The sequence below is a fragment of the Salvelinus namaycush genome, chromosome 17 (genome assembly GCF_016432855.1).
Source record: "Salvelinus namaycush isolate Seneca chromosome 17, SaNama_1.0, whole genome shotgun sequence".
Classification (NCBI taxonomy): Eukaryota; Metazoa; Chordata; class Actinopteri; order Salmoniformes; family Salmonidae; genus Salvelinus; species Salvelinus namaycush.
Genome location: NC_052323.1, coordinates 5,618,785 through 5,638,475, shown reverse-complemented (window position 1 = coordinate 5,638,475; position 19,691 = coordinate 5,618,785). Strand labels below are relative to the sequence as shown.

General features: G+C 41.8%; 1 protein-coding gene across 1 annotated transcript; it reads left to right on the top strand.

Moving 5' to 3' along the window:
- Window positions 1-11,182: 11,182 nt before the first annotated feature.
- LOC120062247 (tryptophan 2,3-dioxygenase A-like) lies at window positions 11,183-15,941 on the top strand. The gene is made up of 12 exons (XM_039012072.1): window positions 11,183-11,317; window positions 11,500-11,605; window positions 11,783-11,873; window positions 12,157-12,227; window positions 12,742-12,869; window positions 12,973-13,159; window positions 13,286-13,393; window positions 13,510-13,621; window positions 13,740-13,797; window positions 13,883-13,962; window positions 14,488-14,578; window positions 14,711-15,941. The coding sequence occupies exons 1-12, from the start codon at window positions 11,280-11,282 to the stop codon at window positions 14,883-14,885; spliced, it is 1,245 nt and encodes a 414-aa protein (XP_038868000.1). The 5' UTR covers window positions 11,183-11,279; the 3' UTR covers window positions 14,886-15,941.
- The last annotated feature ends 3,750 nt before the right edge of the window (window positions 15,942-19,691 follow it).

Below are 19,691 nucleotides of genomic sequence, written 5' to 3'. Positions count from 1 at the left end.
ATGTTTAAAGATGGTTAGAGTATCACTATATATAAATATTGTCTCCTCTAAGTCTAATGTTGATCACGCATAATGCCACGTGACTTGGCCTCTGTCCAATAAATATTTAATGAACACAATAAAATTCATAAATGCATATCACCTAAACAAGTTTGTCCAATTATAGAACCGATACGTGTTCTTAGCAGCTATTATCATAACGTGTTTTGTATAATTAACATGAATTAAAACATTTTTGTTAATTTTTTCAAGTCAGCCATTTTCATTTGTCATTTGGTTTTAAAATCTTTTGCCTTTTTCTTAAAAATACCTGGTAAATCCTTGGAAGGTGGTTGGGTAAAGCAAGAGAATATCAAACGTTCTTTACTAAATGTGTTTAGAAAGCGTTCAACAAGACCTTAATTTCCTGAATGTTGCCCTAAAATGATTATGAAGACCTCATTCCATCTGGGGAGCCAAGAAGGCCAAATACTGCTCCTCATTGAAGTCAGCTGTTTGTAACATGTTTTACTTGAATTGTGACTGAACCAAGTGTAACACACCAGGATTTTAGACAGATACCCCAAACACTGATGGCTTTACCAACTTCATAATCCTAGGGTTTTGGGGTTAAGTAATCTTCTCAATTCTCTGTGTAAAATTCTGAACGCAACTTCTAATTAGATTTTGTATTGTTATAATTGCTTGCTCTGCCCAATTATTAGAGAGTTGATCAAAGCCTTAAGAGTTGTATTTGATGACACAGCAAAAACTCAAACACATTTTAGGCTCAAGTATAGGCCTACCCACATAATCATAGGCACAACCCTTTGAATAATTCTTACAGTGATACTACAACGTTGAACATGAACATTTCTCCTAAATGTACAGGTTTTACGCAGTACCCAGCCTAATTTTAAGGAAGCATATGTATACTCAAGACCATGTATTTGGACAGTGAAGCTAAAATGGCTCAATACTCCTTTTGGATTTGAGATCAAATGTTTCATATGCAGGGGTGTCAAACTCATTCCACGGAGGGCCTAGTGTCTGCAGGTTTTTGTTTTTTCCTTTCAATAAAGCCCTAGACAACCAGGTGTGGGGAGTTCCTAACTAATTAGTGATGTTAATTCATCAATCAAGTACAAGGGAGGAGCGAAAACCCGCAGACACTCGGCCCCCCGTGGAATGAGTTTGACACCTGTGATATAAGGTGACAGTACAGAAATTCACCTTTTATTTGAGGGTATCATACGTACATGTTTCACAGTTTGGAAATAAAAGCACTTTTTATGTATCTAGGCCCCATTTGAAGACGTCATACATGTCTGGACAAATTCACTTATAGTGTATTAAAGGTGTCAAAAGTTTACCATTTGGTCCCATATTCCTAGCATGCACTCAAGCGTGTCACTACAAAATCGTTGGATGCATTTGCAGTTTGTTTTGGTTGTGTTTTGGGTTATGTTTTGCCCAACAGAAACTGCATGGTATCTTTTCTGTCCAAATACATATGGCGTTAAGTGTATTTCTGATCCATGCTATTTGAATAATTCATTTTAAAGGAAATTAAGGAGCACATTTCATATGAACTCTCATCACTATACAATTCTATGACGCTCTCTAGTGGTATAGTGTGTGCCGTAGATGAGCATTATGGGAATAAGATGTTAAGGATAAAGTCCTGGATTTTCATCAGGTGGTCAGTACTTCACCTACTCCTATACAATATGCAGCCAGTCATTGTGTTGAATTTGTATTGCATAAAATGTCTTGCTTTCTTGGCTTTGTTGTTTTGATATTGCAGAATCTTAAGGATACCATTTTCAGCTCCAGAGAAGACTGCAGAATTCCATGACTTGCTATTTTAGAACCAGCTTCAAACATCACTGCAGCATCAGATGAATGCATAGGCTATTAGTATCCAGAGAAGGTGTCAAACCACCACAGCAAAGGGCATGTTCACCAAGTAAATATAGCTCAACATAAGCACTGCACTGTGACCACAACTGGCACCTTCAAAGCTAACCAGAGCAGACAACAACACTGTGACGTGGCCTACTTCAAAGAACAGCATAAAAGCGATGGTATGACTTTGCAAGTACATCAAAGACCAACAGGATCATGCAATAAGCACATGCTCAGAGGAATGTGAGAGAGGTTCAATTGATGTGGCTCCTATTCATATTATGCGACACAAAGGTGGGTAGTGGGCACACTGGCAATCAAAATCCCAGTGCCTGAAATACTACTGCAGTCGCATCGCGTGGCATGGGTCTATACACACACATCACACATTATTTACTTACATGAGGAACATTGGTTTACTGGTATGTGTTGCCAGCGGTAATGCATGAGCGTTCCCGTACAGAGATGTCTATTTAGATGTTTTAGTCTGTAGCCACTAACCTACAGTACTGTAATAAAGATGGTATGTCGGGTACAAGATGGCCTGTCTGCCACTTCAAGCCATTTTCAAAGATATAGTGAGCGAAGTCTGTTGGCAAATCCCTCACAAATATGAGACTGTTTTAGACCAGAGTGGATTGATGACTGTAGAATCTGACCTGAGGCATATTTGGTGTCCTGTCCTGACACATTCATCTGAATGGCTTGATCAGCCAAACATTTACTGGTCCGTCGTCACTAAGTGCCTCCCCAACCTGGCGACTGTGGGCTTATAGGGCTCAAAACAGTCATATATTCCCTTGAAAAGGTTGCCAGATTGTCAGCCCAAGTCTTCCAACAAAAGGCGGTGATTGGAGCTTTAAAGTTTGACCACTAGAATGGTCAGTTACTGTCTTTTATCCTTCATATTTAGTCTAGACTGAGCACAAGCAATAGGCTGCCAGTTGTTGTCTCTGCTCTGCTGGCTGTATTGATTCAGAACATGGAGACCACATGCATTGCCATTAACTAATCAATTAAGTATCAGGGAGAAAACAAAACCAAGACAACTGGCCTTTATGACTGTCTGGCCTTTGCAAAAGCTTGGCGATCAATCAAGACTGTCTGGATCACTGCTTCAAGCATCAAGCATGTCCTCCATTTTGCTCATCTCAGTGTATACCAGCTAAGACAAGAACAAAGGATTAGGGCTGTGGCTGCTATAGTGTCTGCTCTAGCTCTCTCTGCATCACCAGTGCGGCTTGGTACCGTGTCGCCAACCAGCATTGACATCATCAGACCCAGGCTTTCGGGGCTTTAGCCCCAAATAATTTTGTCTCAGCCCGAGGCTGCATTTCAAACACTTAAAAGACACCCTATGCCCTCAGCCCTCAAATTAAGTGGACACTTCTGATGACATCTGGCAAGTTTACACTTGAAGGGCAAGGGGCGAGGGAGGAAGGAATTAATTTTAAATGGACCGCCCTTGCCCGGAAATTCGTCACTAGTTCGTCCCGCGGTGATTGTGTTTTCAGCCACCGGTAGCTTGTGGTTGCTTTATATGCGCTACAATCAATTTTGATTGCATGTCTACTTACACTACCATTCAAAAGTTTGGAGTCACTTAGAAATGTCCTTGTTTTTGAAAGAAAAGCCATTTTTTGGTCCATTAAAATAACATCAAATTGATCAGAAATACAGTGTAGACATTGTTAATAATGGAAATGACTATTGTAGCAGGAAACGGCAGATTTTTTATGGAATATCTACATAGGCGTACAGAGGCCCATTATCAGCAACCATCACTCCTGTGTTCCAATGGTACGTTGTGTTAACTAATCCAAGTTGATCATTTTAAAAGGCTAATTGATCATTAGAAAACCCTTTTGCGATTATGTTAGCACAGCTGAAAACTGTGGTTCTGATTAAAGAAGCAATGAAACTGGCCTTTAGACTAGTTGTGTATCTGGACCATCAGCATTTGTTGGTTCGATTACAGGCTCAAAATGGCCAGAAACAAATAACTTTCTTCTGAAACTCGTCAGTCTATTCTTGTTCTGAGAAATGAAGGCTATTCCACGCGAACTTGACCAGAAACTGAAGATCTCGTACAATGCTGTGTACTACTCCCTTCACAGAACAAAATAGAAAGAGGAGTGGGAGGCCCCGGTGCACAACTGAGCAGGAGGACAAGTACATTAAAGTGTCTAGTTTGAGAAACAGACGCCTCACCAGTCCTCAACTGGCAGCTTCATTAAATAGTACCCGCAAAACACCAGTCTCAATGTCAACAAAAAAGAGGCAACTCTGGGATGCTGGCCTTCTAGGCAGCCGCGGGGACACCTCGTACTGGACAAATATTTTTTCTTTAACAAGTTGGACGCAAAGTATTTACTTCAGACACCCGACAAGGCCCACATCCCCATCATTTGCATCAGAAAGAGACTGAGATATCGGGGACTTAGCTCGGGCAACGGGACATTAAAAACTGTTTCACCGAGTCGTGGCTGAACAACGACATGGATAAAATACAGCTGGTGGGGTTTACGCTGCACCGGCAAGTCAACTGGTGGCGGTCTATGTATATTTGTAAACAACAGCTGGTGCACAAAATCTAAAATTAAGGAAGTCTCAAGGTTTTGCTCGCCTGAGGTAGAGTATCTCATGATAAACTGTAGACCACACTATTTACCAAGAGTTTTCATCTATATGTTTCGCAGCTGTCAATTTACCAACACAAACCGATGCTGACACTAAGTCCGCACTCAATGAGTTGTATAAGGACATAAGCAAACCGGAAAACGCTCATCCAGAGGCGACGGTCCTAGTGGCCGGGGACTTTAATGCAGGGAAACTCATTTCTACCAGCATGTTAAATATGCAACCAGAGGAGGAAAATATACCACCTTTATTCCACACACAGAGATGCGTACAAAGCTCTCTCTCCCTCCATTTGGCAAATCTGACCATAATTCTATCCTCCTGACTCGGGCTAACAAGCAAGAACTAAAGCAGGAAGCACCAGTAACTTGATCAATAAAGAAGTGGTCAGATGAAGCAGATGCTAAGCTACAAGTTTTGCTAGCACAGACTGGAATATGTTCCGGGATTCTTCCATTTACATTTAAGTCATTTAGCAGACGCTCTTATCCAGAGCGACTTACAAGTACATACATTCATACTTTTTTTTTTGTACTGGTCCCCCGTGGGAAACGAACCCACAACCCTGGCGTTGCAAGCGCCATGCTCTACCAACTGAGCCACACGGGACCATGGCATTGAGGAGTACACCACATCAGTCACTGTCTTCATCAATAAGTGCATCGATGACGTCGTCCCCACAGTGACCGTACGTACAGTTGAAGTCAGAAGTTTTCATACACCTTAGCGAAATACATTTAAACTCCGTTTTTCACAATTCCTGACATTTAATCCTAATAAAAATTCCCTGTTTTAGGTCAGTTACAATAGTCATTTCCAACATTAACAATGTCTCATGGTGTTCATACTTACGTACTATTGTTTGTACAGATGAACGTGGTATAGGCGTTTGGAAATTGCTCCCAAGGATGAACCAGACTTGTGGAGGTCTACCATGTTTTTTCTGATGTCTTGGCTGATTTCTTTAGATTTTTCCCATGATGTCAAGCAACGAGGCACTGAGTTTGAAGAAAGGCCTTGAAATCCATCCACAGGTACACCTCCAATTGACTCAAATGATGTCAATTAGCCTACAAGAATCTTCTAAAGCCTTGACATAATTTTCTGTAATTTTCCAATCTCTTTAAAGGCACAGTCAACTTAGTGTATGTAAACTTCTGACACACTGGAATTGTGATACAGTGAATTATAAGTGAAATAATCTGTCTGTAAACAATTGTTGGAAAAATTACTTGTGTCATGCACAAATTAGATGTCCTAACCGACTTGCCAAAACTATAGTTGTTAACAAGAAATGTGTGGAGTGGTTGAAAAACAAGTTTTAATGACTCCAACCTAAGTGTATGTAAACTTCCGACTTCAATTGTACATACCCCAACCAAGGGAGCGGAACTCTAACCTGGACGCTTATTAGAAATCCCGCTATGCCCTCAGATGAACCATCAAACAGGTAAAAGCGTCAATACAGGACTAGAATTGAATCGTACTTCACCGGCTCGGGCGCTCGTCGGATGTGGCAGGACTTGCAAACTATTACAGACTACAAAGGGAAGCACAGCCGCTAGCTGCCCAGTGACATGAGCCTACCAGACGAGCTAAATTACTTCTATGTTCACTTCGAGGCAAACAACACTGAAGCAAGCATGAGAACATCCGCTGTTCCGGACGACTGTGTGATCATGCTCTCCGCTGCTGAAGTGAGTAAGACCTTTAAGGAGGTCAACATTCACAAGGTCGCAGGACCAGACGGATTACCAGGAAGTGTACTCCAAGCATGCGCTGACCAACTGGCAAGTGTCTTCACTGACATTTTCAACCTGTCCCTGACTGAGTCTGTAATACCAACATGTTTCAAGCAGACGACCATAGTCCCTGTGCCCAAGAACACTATGGTAACCTGCCTACATGACTACCGACCTCTGTTGCACTCCACACTGCCGTTTCCCACCTGGACAAAAGGAACACCTACGTGAGAATGCTATTCATTGACTACAGCTCAGCGTTCAACAACATAGTGCCCTCAAAGCTCATCACTAAGCTAAGGACCCTGGGACTAAACACCTCTTTTACGCTGCTGCTGCTCTCTGGTTATTGTCTATGCATAGTCACTTTATCTCTACCTACATGTACATATTACTTAAATTACCTCGACTAAGCTGTGCCCCCATACATTGACTCTGCACCGGTACCCCCTGTATATAGCCTCGCTACTGTTATTTTACTGCTGCTCTTTAATTAATATATATTTTTTTTCTTATCTATTTTTTACTTAACACTTATTTTTCTTAAAACTGCATTGTTGGTTAAGGGCTTGTAAGTAAACATTTCACTGGAAGGTCTACACCTGTTGTATTCAGCGCATGTGACAAATACAATTTGATTTGATATTCCTCTCAAGCCAGAGGAAGTAGATCTTGCTAAACATTACCTCCCAAAGAAAGATCCCTCTTCTGACATGTCCTGCGTGTATAATCTTAGACCGTGATATGTTTCCATCACTGAAGGCAATCATACAGGCCGCACTGACCATCTCATTTAGCAGCTGTGAGAGATATTTCAGTGCATTAAGACGTCTACATACCTGGCCTAGGAGCCCAATGACCCAAGATAGAATGCATCATGATATACATACTAAGATACTAACACGCTTGGGAAAGAGTAGACAGGTTTTCACCTACAGTTTCATTTTGTTTCATTTCAAATCTTTATGGATGGACTAACATCCTAGTACTGTGTAATATAACTAGTACTAGTACATCCTAGTACTACAACTACAACTAGTACATCCTAGTACTGTGTAATATAACTTGCAAACATTGGTAATATTTAGTAGGAGAAAGGATTGTATGCTGGTATGGTCATGTGTGTAAAATTGTAAAGTGTTACACCCCCTCCAACCCCCCTGTAGTATTTTTTTTGTGTGTAATTAAATAGGTAGAATTATTGTCCTGTAGCTAATTTACCTCGGAATCTGTGATTTATTACCACAAATATTATAAAAGCATGATTTTCAAGCACATTTGGTGCCTGCGTGTGTCCATATCTGCAAAAAGTTGTCTGGCCCCACCCCACTTGACAGTTATAAGACAAGCCTACTAGTGATGGGCATTCGAAAAGAGCCGGCTCATTCGGCTCAGCTCACCAAAATGACCCGGCTCTTTTGGCTCCCAAACTGCTCTTTAAAACAAATACGCTTTGTATTGTTTCAAGTCAAACAGTTTGCGATAGTTTGACTATGATTGTTGTTAAAACAATTATAATTAAATGATTAAATGAAATCATACTCTACCTTAACCATAATGTATTTAAACATGCATTAGTTTGTTATGAAAAATAATGCTATTAAACATGTGCATTTAAAGTACAACTTTTTAATGTATATAAACAAAGTGCATATAAATCTAACCATTCAAAACGAATACAATCTGAACAGCACATAATAGAATATTGCACCATATCAAAGACAAATAAATAAAAATGTGCAAAACTGCAGCATCTCACTTAAAACATTACACTGGTCCCTCTTTTCTCTCTCTTGTTTATTGGTATGTTATAACCAGCAGCACACAGCAATGCCTTCCATATTTAGCTTTTATGAGTGCTTTGCATTCAGAAATGCAAGCTGCCTCACTTTCGAGGGGCTGATGCGGTTTCTTCTCTCAGTAATTATTTGTCCCGTTTTCGAGAAGACCCTCAGAGGGAACGGATGTGGCCACTATGCAGAGTCTCCCTGTCATGACTTTAGTAAGCCGTGGGTAGACAGAGGCCTTGTTCTTCCACCAGCTCAGAGGATCTGCAGATGTTTGAATAGGATCGGACCTCCATTATGGCATCTGCTGAGTGATTCCTTCGTGCTGCATCCCCAGTTGCTCTCTCGTCAAACAGCATCTATTCGTTCTTTGAATTAGTTAATTCTATTCATTTAAATCGTTTGATTATTCATATCTTTATTTTTTTATTTTTTTATAAATAGATTCAGCTCTTCTGATATGCGAGCCGGCTCCCAACATTCACCTACAAGGGCTGGCTCGTAGAGCCGACTCGTTCGCGAACGACCCATCACTAATAGCCTACTGCTAATGTGAGTTTACGCAGTTCCAATATAATCCAAAAGTGGCAGCCTAAAATCACAATCCTGCTATATTGCACGTGACTAGAACATTATTTCATGCAAAACATGAATTTGTGGTCTAGGCTGCCACCCTTTGGATTGTTTTGGAACTGCACAGTACCCACAGCATGACTAGCTCACGTTAGTTAGTAGTAATGTGACCAACATCAGGCTTTTTTTATTGCCCATCAAATATTGAACATGTTTTATGAAAACATTGCAACAAAATAATGATACAAATACTTTTTCCAACTATTTTTCTTCATGGAAAATTACGATATAGTTATGCACTTGTAATTTGTACTTGCTAATAGATTTTTGTATAAATATTAACACCATACACCAGGGGTTTACTGACCACAATCCATTGAATTAATATTAAAAAGTGTTGATTATTTGGCATCAGGAGAGCACAGCGCATGGAGGAAAGGAGTGAGATATGTAACATAGCGTTATGTTTCTGCAAAATGTTCACTGCTAGCGGGCGAGGCCAACATTTTGGTTGGAGAAACCCCCCCCTTGCTCCGGATGTTCTAAATGTCTGGTGACGATCCTGCCAAACACAAATTGTTTGTTTGTTGTCATGTCTCTAATCGTCTGAGGACCTCCAGAAAAGGCTTTAAGCACTTGGCTCAATGGGGTTGTGCAAAGCAACTGGGCCGATAGCTAATGATCTCTGGGAGATTTTAGGGCTGTATTCAATCTGTATCGCTGAAGTGTTACAGATTGCATGATAGAAATGTGAAGGTCATTTCTGATTGAGCGGGCATATAGTATGCAGCGTTTACTGTGAATGCAGTATCTGCTAACGCGGGAACATTACCTTTAAATTTAAATTACGCAGTAACGCTGAACTTCTGCAATACGGATTGAATAGCGCCCTTAGAGTGACTCGAGTGCATGATTTGTGGCCTACAGCTGAAACTGGGTTAATTGTTCTATGATTGTCACAAAGTTCTGTTGGGATGTGAAGGCGATGTAGGGCCTGGATTGGTAAATGAATGACCTTATATTATACAAATGTTAATTAGGTAGTATGATTATGTAGGGCACTATTCAATCCGTATTGAAGACTGCATTCACGGTAAATGATGCAATTACTGAAATGTATGAAAGTACCTTTTAAATGAATATTGTGCAATCAATCTGTAACGCTTCAGAGATCCAGATTGAAAAGAGACCCTAGTATTTTATCATGATCCCTTTTTGTTAGACAGATTTGTGCTTTCATACTTTGTCTCCCCCTAAAGGCTATAGCGAGTAGAAAGGAGGTCTGTGATTTTTTTTCTTCAGATGTCAGTCCTCCTGTCTGTCAAGGAGGCTTTGATGTTGTCGGCACAATGGGATTAACATGGGATTAACATGGGATTAACATGGGATTAACATGGGATTCAATTTTAAAAAACGCCCCTTCAGACCATGATGGGGATACAGCTCCTTTTATACCACATGGTCTGGATGGGCCAAGCAAATAATAAGGCCAGCACATACATGTCCCAATTTACAGTTACAATTATCATTATTTATTTGTATGGAGTTGCATAGGCAGGTGTGTACAGTAATTAAAGTGTAGGTACACATTGCTATACCTACCACTAGTAGGCCCTATAGCGAATTTGATTTGTGAGTTGTGTAACATGTTGACATTTATATATCATATCTATAAACAAACTCAAATATATTGTGACTCACTAATGAATTATAGTTATTATACGAGTTCTCACTTGTGAGTTTTCTTGCAAATTCTTGCAAATTGCAAACGGGTAGTTGTAAGTAGGCTACTATGTAACACCTGTACCTATACTGTAATTCCACTTTACTCACACAATGTAACTACTATGTAAATACTACTAGGTAATTAGATACACGTTTTGTAGTGTGACTGATGTGGTTTATCCATTTGTCATCTAGGAGAAAAAAAAACAGCAGTGCTGAATGCCTGCAAAACCTGTCGATGTCTAGGGAACACCAACAGGAGCTTCAACAGACAATTATGGACGGCCCAGAATAGTAGATCAAAGGTACAGCTATGTCAAGGTTGTGTCAATGAGGTTCTCAGAAAACAAAATACATAAAAGCTATGACATTTCAGCAAGTCAAAGGATGACTATGGCTTAGATTACACATTAACCGAACTACAAATATTGAAACACTGATTCCCTGGTAGCCCATTGCCACAGTTATACTCAAGTAAGTGGCAGTTCATTAGAGTTGAGGCTCTATTCAATAACATCTGCTTTAGCCTACATCCTCATAGATGTTGTTTTGACAGTGTCGGAGGTGGGCCTTCGTTAGAGCTGTCAAATCCACAAGCGGCTCATTGCATTATACCTAAAGCGGGCATTGCCATTGGCTGCACGGAGTCGCATTAATGACATAAATATGTTGTGGTTGATTGCGAACATAGGTTGCTAAAATGTCTGTTTAATTTGGAATGGGCCCAGTGACCTTGTTATCGAAAAAATTAAGTTCATCCAGTGAGTTCACCTAATAGAAGGCAAACACGAATGGTTCAAATGACGCAAATGGAGGTGGGCCGGATGTTGAACTAGCCTATAAATACTTGGGTTTTCACAGAGTTTGAGTAAACCAACGGAATTAGATAACATTTTTGCTTTAATTTTGGATCATTTGGATAACCATGAGTGGTGGATGTCCATACTTCGAGAAAAGGCACTTGTACGTATTCATTATTGCGTTTCAAATTCTGTTTGTAATTTTAAAAAGAAATTGTAACAAAGGCATCATATAACGATTCTAAATAAATAAATAAATGCTATAGTTATATGTATTATTATTATTGATAATTGTATGCCATTAGCTAGTCAATACCATTTACATTTGTCTTTTTCATTCCCAAGGCTGTTCAAGAGCAAGCTGCATCTAGAAGAGGAAGAGGAAGATGACTCTCAAGAAGGAATTAACAAGGCCAGCAAAGGTGGCATCATCTATGGTGACTACCTTCAGGTAAAGCATTCACCATCGTCATCTGGTTTAATCTAACTTCATCTTCTACAAGGTTTTTGACATGGTATCTTTTTTCTGCGGATAGAAGCTATGGCCAACATAAGGGATGGAAATGAAGTACAATTTTAATTAAGGGTTAGCTGTAGTACTAAATGAAAAAAATGTGTTCCATTATAGCTTGACAAGGTCGTGACGGCCCAAGTTCTTCAGAGTGAACTGAAGGGGAACAAAATCCACGATGAGCATCTTTTCATTGTCACACATCAAGGCACAGTATATGTTTGTGGTCAAATATAATCAAGATGTGAGAATCAATAATGGAATTGTAATCGTAGTATGCATGCATTCCCTTATCACAGGGATTGGGGTCTGTTCCATTTGAAATCCAGTCAATTCAAGAAATGAGTTTAACCTTTAATTGTAGTTGCGCCTACTTGTGGAAGACTTGGAATAGCAATTCACTATCAACTTTCCATCAACAAATGATCAATTTCATTGCAATGCAAAGGTGGGACATTATGATTCATTGCATTTTTATCATTTTATTTCAGCTTATGAACTCTGGTTCAAGCAGATTCTATGGGAACTGGATTCAGTGCGAGAGATTTTCATCAGTGGACATGTAAGCAAGAGTACACTGGCAAACATTTTCTTTGTGTAATAAAAGTTATACAATTGTTGATTTCAATCCCGGCAAATTGTTTTTCTTTTCTAAATATAACCTTCATTTAACTAGGCAAGTCAGTTAAGAACAAATTCTTATTTACAATGACGGCCTACTGGGGAACAGTGGGTTAACTGCCTTGTTCAGGGGCAGAACGACATATTTTTACCTTGTCAGCTCAGGATTCGATCAAGCAACCTTTCAGTTACTAGCCCAATGCTCTAACCACTAGGCTACCTGCCGCCCCAACATATAATTCATAAACGCTTAAAATACAATATGAATCAGTTTTTTACCTCATTAAGCCATGACATTTTAACAATGTCAATGACCTAAGTCTTTGTTTGTCGGCGTGAAAAGGTGGGCTTTTTGCTGTCCAATGCAGTCCAATTGCAGGGACCCTTTTTGCATCAGGAGCGCCCCCTAGAGGCCAAAAAGTTAGAGCTCATCTTTAATCGTAATGCTTCACCAGGTTCGCGATGAACGTAACATGCTGAAGGTCAACACCCGCATACACAGGATTGTTATGATCTTCAGGCTGCTGGTCGACCAGTTCGCCGTACTCGAGACGATGACTGCTTTGGACTTCTATGACTTCAGGTAAGCCCCATAGATAACCCATGGAGAATCTTTAGCTTTTATAAACCTTATAAAATGATACCCTCTTTACATATTTAACACACATTACTTTTGTGTGTTGTAGAGAGTACCTGTCCCCTGCTTCCGGGTTCCAAAGTCTCCAGTTCCGTCTGTTGGAGAACAAGATCGGGGTCCTTGACAACCTGAGAGTCCCCTACAACAGGCGCCACTACAGGGACAACTTCAAAGGACATGAGAGTGAGATGCTGCTTAGATCTGAGAAGGAGCCTTGTCTGCTGAAATTGGTGGAGGTGTGTGAAAAGCAAAAAAAAAACTGAAACATTTTAAAATAGACCCTGTTTAAATACTTAGTAATGTTATTTCCCACACTTGATATTATAGCACTGTTGAGCAATACTGTTTGTTGTTCTATTCAGAAATGGCTGGAAAGAACCCCAGGTCTTGAAGAGGATGGGTTTAACTTTTGGGTTAAACTGGAAGCCAACATCTTTGAAGGATTGAGTCTTGAAAAAAATAAAATAGAGGTATTGGCTGTTTCAAAATAATCTAGTACCAAAAACTCACAGCATCGCTTCTCATTAGGTTACTTAAAGATAAAATAATCTGACCAAAAACGACAAGATTTTTTGTCCTTTGGCAGAAAATGCAAGACTCTGAGGAGAAGGAGGAGATGATGGAAGAGATGACAAAACAAAAAGAGCTATTTACTTCTCTGTTTGATGTCAAAAGACATGAGCATCTTTTGGGCAAAGGTGAGTGTTTAGCACCTAGCGCCAACACAAACTGCCTCAACAATTCACTCCCAATAATTAGTTTAAAACTACAGAACCCAGGTCTAAGAAACCATCTCACTTCCTGTTGTTTAATCAGGTGAGAGACGGATCTCCTACAAAGCTCTCCAAGGAGCTCTGATGATCTACTTCTACAGGTAAGAAGGGTTTCTTACAGTTATTTTAGACAGGCTTGTGTTTGTTCACCATTTGAGATGTCATTACTACATTGTGGATTGTTAGGGAGGAGCCCAGGTTCCAGGTTCCCTTCCAACTCCTGTCCAACCTGATGGACATTGATACCCTCATGACAAAATGGAGATGTAAGTAACACCAAAACATATTGTACGTAAAGAATAGTTTACTTCACCACATTTCACTCAATCACTGTCTGCATGTACAGGTTTCCCTTACACCATTTGTATTTTCTACTAGATTACATGCTTTGAACTGTTTAGACCAGTGGTATTCAAAGTCAGGGTCGCGGAGGGAACTGCAGTGGGGTGAGAAAAATAAAATACAAATTAAGACTACAGATTATTATTGTATGGGATCAATATACAAATGTTTTTGAGAAAGATAATTAGAAAATGATTGAGTAAATATATTAACTGGTTTCTTTTCATTTTGATAAGATATGAAAATGTAATGAATTGAGGTTATTTGTTAATGTAAACAATTTTAGGGTTGTCATTAGATTTGGGGTTGGGTTGTGAGAAATTCTTGGGGGGATAAATGGTGTCCCCACCGAAAAAGTTTGAATACCACTGGTCTAGACTATAATTTCACTGTCAATTGACCTGGAACAGTTATATTAACAAGTGCAATATTTATCCTATGTGTCTCAGACAACCATGTGTGCATGGTGCACAGAATGATTGGCAGCAAAGCAGGCACTGGAGGCTCATCTGGCTACCACTACCTGCGCTCTACTGTCAGGTATGTTATGTCTGTCATATATGATTAGTTATTGAAATAAACTGCATCCAAATCTAGAGTTACTGTCAAGCATATCATTATATACCCCTTCAAGAAGGAGCTAAGTAGGTGTTTTTCTCCTCTCTCACACAGTGATCGCTACAAAGTCTTTGTGGATCTCTTCAACCTGGCCATGTTTTTGATACCTCGGCATTGGGTGCCTAAACTAGACCCCAACGAGCACACCTTTCTGTTCACCGCAGAGTACTGTGACAGCTCCTACTGTAGTAGTGAGGATTCAGACTCGGACACTGTCTCAACTGTCTAAAGTGGTCGGTGCAGACTGAGGAAAGGTGCCAATGAGAGGAAGCCCCTTTAGACCTAAGGAACATCTACATAATCTAGAGTGTCATATAAGCTAGCTATGACCTGGTAAAGTCTCACCTACACCAATAAAGGGACAAGTAACATACTATGTCATCACAACCACACAGGCGTCCCTTCCCCCTCAGAACAGAACAGGCTCAATGTGTTGGTGCATGGACTCTACAAGGTGTTGAAAGTGTTCCACAGGGGAATGCTGGCCCATGTTGACTCCAATACTTCCCACAGTTGTGTCGAGGTGGCTGAACGTCCTTTGGGTGGTGGACCATTCTTGATACGCACGGGAAAATGTTGAGCATTAAAAAAACAGCAGCGTTGCAATTCTTGACACAAACCGGTGTGCCTGGTACCTACCCCGTCCAATGGCACTTAAATATTCTGTCTTGCACACACACACACACACAAAATCCATGTCTCAATTATCTCAAAGGTTATAGAATGTTAGTTTTTTTTACCTATCTCATCCCCTTCATCTACACTGATTGAAGTGGATTTAACAGGTGACGTCAATAAGGGATCATAGCTTTCACCTGGTCAGTCTATGTCATTGAAAAAGCAGGTGTTCTTAATGTTCTGTATACTAAGGGTGTAGTATATAATATTGTGCTGTATTTAAAGTATGAAAAGGTGTGATATAATCCTGTACATGGCCTAATGAAGGATAATCATGAACCCTTCCATGCACTTGAGTTATACTGAATGTGTACCCTAAAGAAGTGTATTGTTAATCTTTTTTAGAGTAATATTATGTTTTTGTACAGTACTTCGATATTGGTGCATTAGGTGTTCATGTGATGTTAGAGAAATGATATGTAGACTTTATTCAACACGTAGTGTTGTGGTAAATATTGCACTTGTTAATATAACTGTTCCAGGTCAATAACATCATAACATTGAATAACATCAGCAGAGAAATTATCACATGACTTCAAAGTAATATATTTTTGTATCAGAAGAATATAAAATATATGTCTCAATAAAAACATGTTATTGAAAAGTTTGCGAGAATTTCTTTTTTAAACTCCATGGGAATTGTCTTAAAGGATTCCTTGAAGGATTGATCGAGAAGTTGGCAGTATGAATCCCTTTAAAGAACAAATGTCATCCATGGCTCACAGGAAGATTGAAGTCACATTCTGCAATACCTAAAGAGAGGAATGAGGATGAAGAAAAGGGGGAGAGTTTACATAAACAATCACATAGGTCACCTAAAGGCTAGATTGTATCAGATCCGCACTAGCCGACACCCGCATAGCAGTTATTTAGGTGGTGTAGGAGAAGGAACTGCCCCTTATGAAAAAGTAATACGGAATTGCTACACAAAACCTATATTTGTGCAGTAGTGACTATTGTAGGGATTGTGTAGTGAATGTGTAGTTTACGCACTACCTAAGATACACAAGTAGAGTTTTGTAGTGTTTAGTAGGAAAACGGTAGTGTTTCCAGTAGTAATCTGGTGGAAATTTTTACTACTTGATGTTGGTAATTTGTGTCGTAAAGCTGTAGAGTTTATACAACTTGATGTTGGGAGTAAATAAGTAGTGACCACACTAGAGCGAGACTTCCCCCGTTTTTTCCGACCGCAGAAGACAAAACAGGAAGTAAACTCAGCAAAAAAATAAACGTTCTCTCACTGTCAACTGCGTTTATTTTCAGCAAACTTAACATGTAGAAATATTTATATGAACATAACAACATTCAACAACTGAGACATAAACTGAACAAGTTCCACTGACATGTGACTAACAGAAATTGAATAATGTGTCCCTGAACAAAGGGGGGGACAAAATCAAAAGTAACAGTCAGTATCTGGTGTGGCCACCAGCTGCATTAAGTACTGCAGTGCATCTCCTCCTCATCGACTGCATCAGATTTGCCTGTTCTTGCTGTGAGATGTTACCCCACTCTTCCACCAAGGCACCTACAAGTTCCCAGACATTTCTGGGGGGAATGGACCTAGCCCTCACCCTCCGATCCAACAGGTCCCAGACGTGCTCAATGAGATTGAGATCCGGGCTCTTCGCTGGCCATGGCAGAACACCATTCAGATGTCTACCCTGTAACGCACAGCGTTGAGATTGCCTGCAATGACAACAAGCTCTGTCCGATGATGCTGTGACACACCGCCCCAGACCATGACGGACCCTCCACCTCCAAATCGATCCCGCTCCAGAGTACAGGCCTCAGTGTAACACTCATTCCTTCGACAATAAACGCGAATCCGACCATCACCCCTGGTGAGACAAAACCGCGACTCTTCAGTGAAGAGCACTTTTTGCCAGTCCTGTCTGGTCCAGTGACGGTGGGTTTGTGCCCGTAGGCGACGTTGTTGCCGGTGATGTCTGGTGAGGACCTGCCATACAACCGGCCTACAAGCCCTCAGTCCAGCCTCTCTCGGCCTATTGCGGACAGTCTGAACACTGATGGAGGGATTGTGCGTTCCTGGTGTAACTCGGGCAGTTGTTGTTGCCATCCTGTACAGTCTGAACACTGATGGAGGGATTGTGCGTTCCTGGTGTAACTCGGGCAGTTGTTGTTGCCATCCTGTACCATCCGAACATCACAGGTGTGATGTTCGGATGTACCGATCCTGTGCAGGTGTTGTTACACGTGGTCTGCCACTGCGAGGACAATCAGCTGTCCGTCCTGTCTCCCTGTAGCGCTGTCTTAGGCCTCTCACAGTACGGACATTGCAATTTATTGCCCTGGCCACATCTGTAGTCCTCATGCCTCCTTGCAGCATGCCTAAGGCACGTTCACGTAGATGAGCAGGGACCCTGGGCATCTTTCTTTTGGTGTTTTTCAGAGTCAGTAGAAAGGCCTCTTTAGTGTCCTAAGTTTTCATAACTGTGACCTTAATTGCCTACCGTCTGTAAGCTGTTAGTCTCTTAACGACCGTTCCGCAGGTGCATGTACATTAATTGTTTATGGTTCATTGAACAAGCATTAAACCCTGTACAATGAAGATCTGTGAAGTTATTTGGATTTTTACGAATTATCTTTGAATGACAGGGTCCTGAAAAAGGGATGTTTCTTTTTTTGCTGAGTTTAGTTGGTTGTTAGCTAGCTACTGTTTTTGTGATCCTTCTTCATCCTGTCTTTCATAGCCCTTATGCTGGCACAATCTGTAAATGTTACTTAACCTTTATGTTTTATGAATACTTTCATGTCATTGTATAGCAATTTATATAACTTTTCACCAGATAAAGATTGCTATCCCCATTGAAGTTTACAGTAGCTACAGTGCCTTCGGGAAAGAATTCGGACCCCTTGACTTGTTCCACATTTTGTTAGGTTACAGCCTTATTCTAAACTTGATCAAATAGTTTTTTTCTCATCAATCTACACACAATACACCTATAATGGCAAAGCATAAATAAAAAACTGAAATATCACATTTACATAAGTATTCAGACCCTTTTACTCATTACTTTGTTGAAGCACCTTTGGCAGCAATTACAGCCTAAAGTCTTCTTGGGTATGACGCTACAAGCTTGGCACACCTGTATTTTGAGAGTTTCTTCCATTCCTCTCTGCAGATTCTCTCAAGCTCTGTCAGGTTGGATGGGTAGCGTTGCTGCACATCTATTTTCAGGGCTCTCCAGAGATGTTCGATTGGGTTCAAGTCCGGGCTCTGGCTGGGCCACTCAGGAGGTTCCGGACCGTGGACCGTCTCAGGAGGTTCCGGACGGTGGACCGTCTCAGGAGGTTCCGGACTGTGGACCGTCTCAGGAGGTTCCGGACTGTGGACCATCTCAGGAGGTTCCCGGACTGTGAAACGTCGCCGGAAGCTCTGGACTGTGAACCGTCGCCGGAAGCTCTGGACTGGGAATCGTTGCCGGAAGCTCTGGACTGGGGACCGTCGCCAGAAGCTCTGGACTGGGGACCTTCGCCGGAAGCTCTGGACTGGGGACAGTCGCCGGAAGCTCTGGACTGGGAACTGTCGCCGGAAGCTCTGGACTGGGGACCGTCGCCAGAAGCTCTGGACTGGGGACCTTCGCCGGAAGCTCTGGAATGGGGACAGTCGCCGGAAGCTCTGGACTGGGAACTGTCGCCGGAAGCTCTGGACTGGGGACTGTCGCCGGAAGCTCTGGACTGGGGACAGTCGCCGGAAGCTCTGAACTGGGAACTGTCGCCGGAAGCTCTGGACTGGGGACCGTCGCCTGAAGCTCTGGACTGGGGAGGCGCACTGGAGGCCTGATGCGTGGGGCCGGCACAGGTTGCACCGGACTGGTGACACGCACCTTAGGGCGAGTGCGGGGAGCCGGCACAGGACGTACCGGACTGGGGAGGCGCACTGGAGGTCTGGTGTGTGGAGCCGGCACAGGTTTCACCGGACTGATGACACGCCCTTCAGGGCGAGTGCGGGGAGCCGGCACAGGACGTACCGGACTGGGAAGGCGCACTGGAGGCCTGGTGCGTGGAGCCGGCACAGGTTTCACCGGACTGATGACATGCTCTTCAGGGCGCCTGTGCTGCAGAATACACCTAACCAACATCTCTCTCCGATCTCCCTCCTCCAACTGCTCCATCGACTCCCAGACAGTCTCTGGCTCTCTCCTCAGCTCGGCCGACCGCCTCTTGTGCGCCTCCCCCCAAAAAAATCTTGGGGTTGCCCTTGGGCTGTTTGTGGCCGTGGACCCCGGCGTCGTCGCTGTCCTCCTATACTCCTTGGCGACTCCCGCCAAGGAAGGGTCTCGCATCCACCCAGTATTTCCTCCCATGTCCAACTCTCCTTTACCTCCTGGGC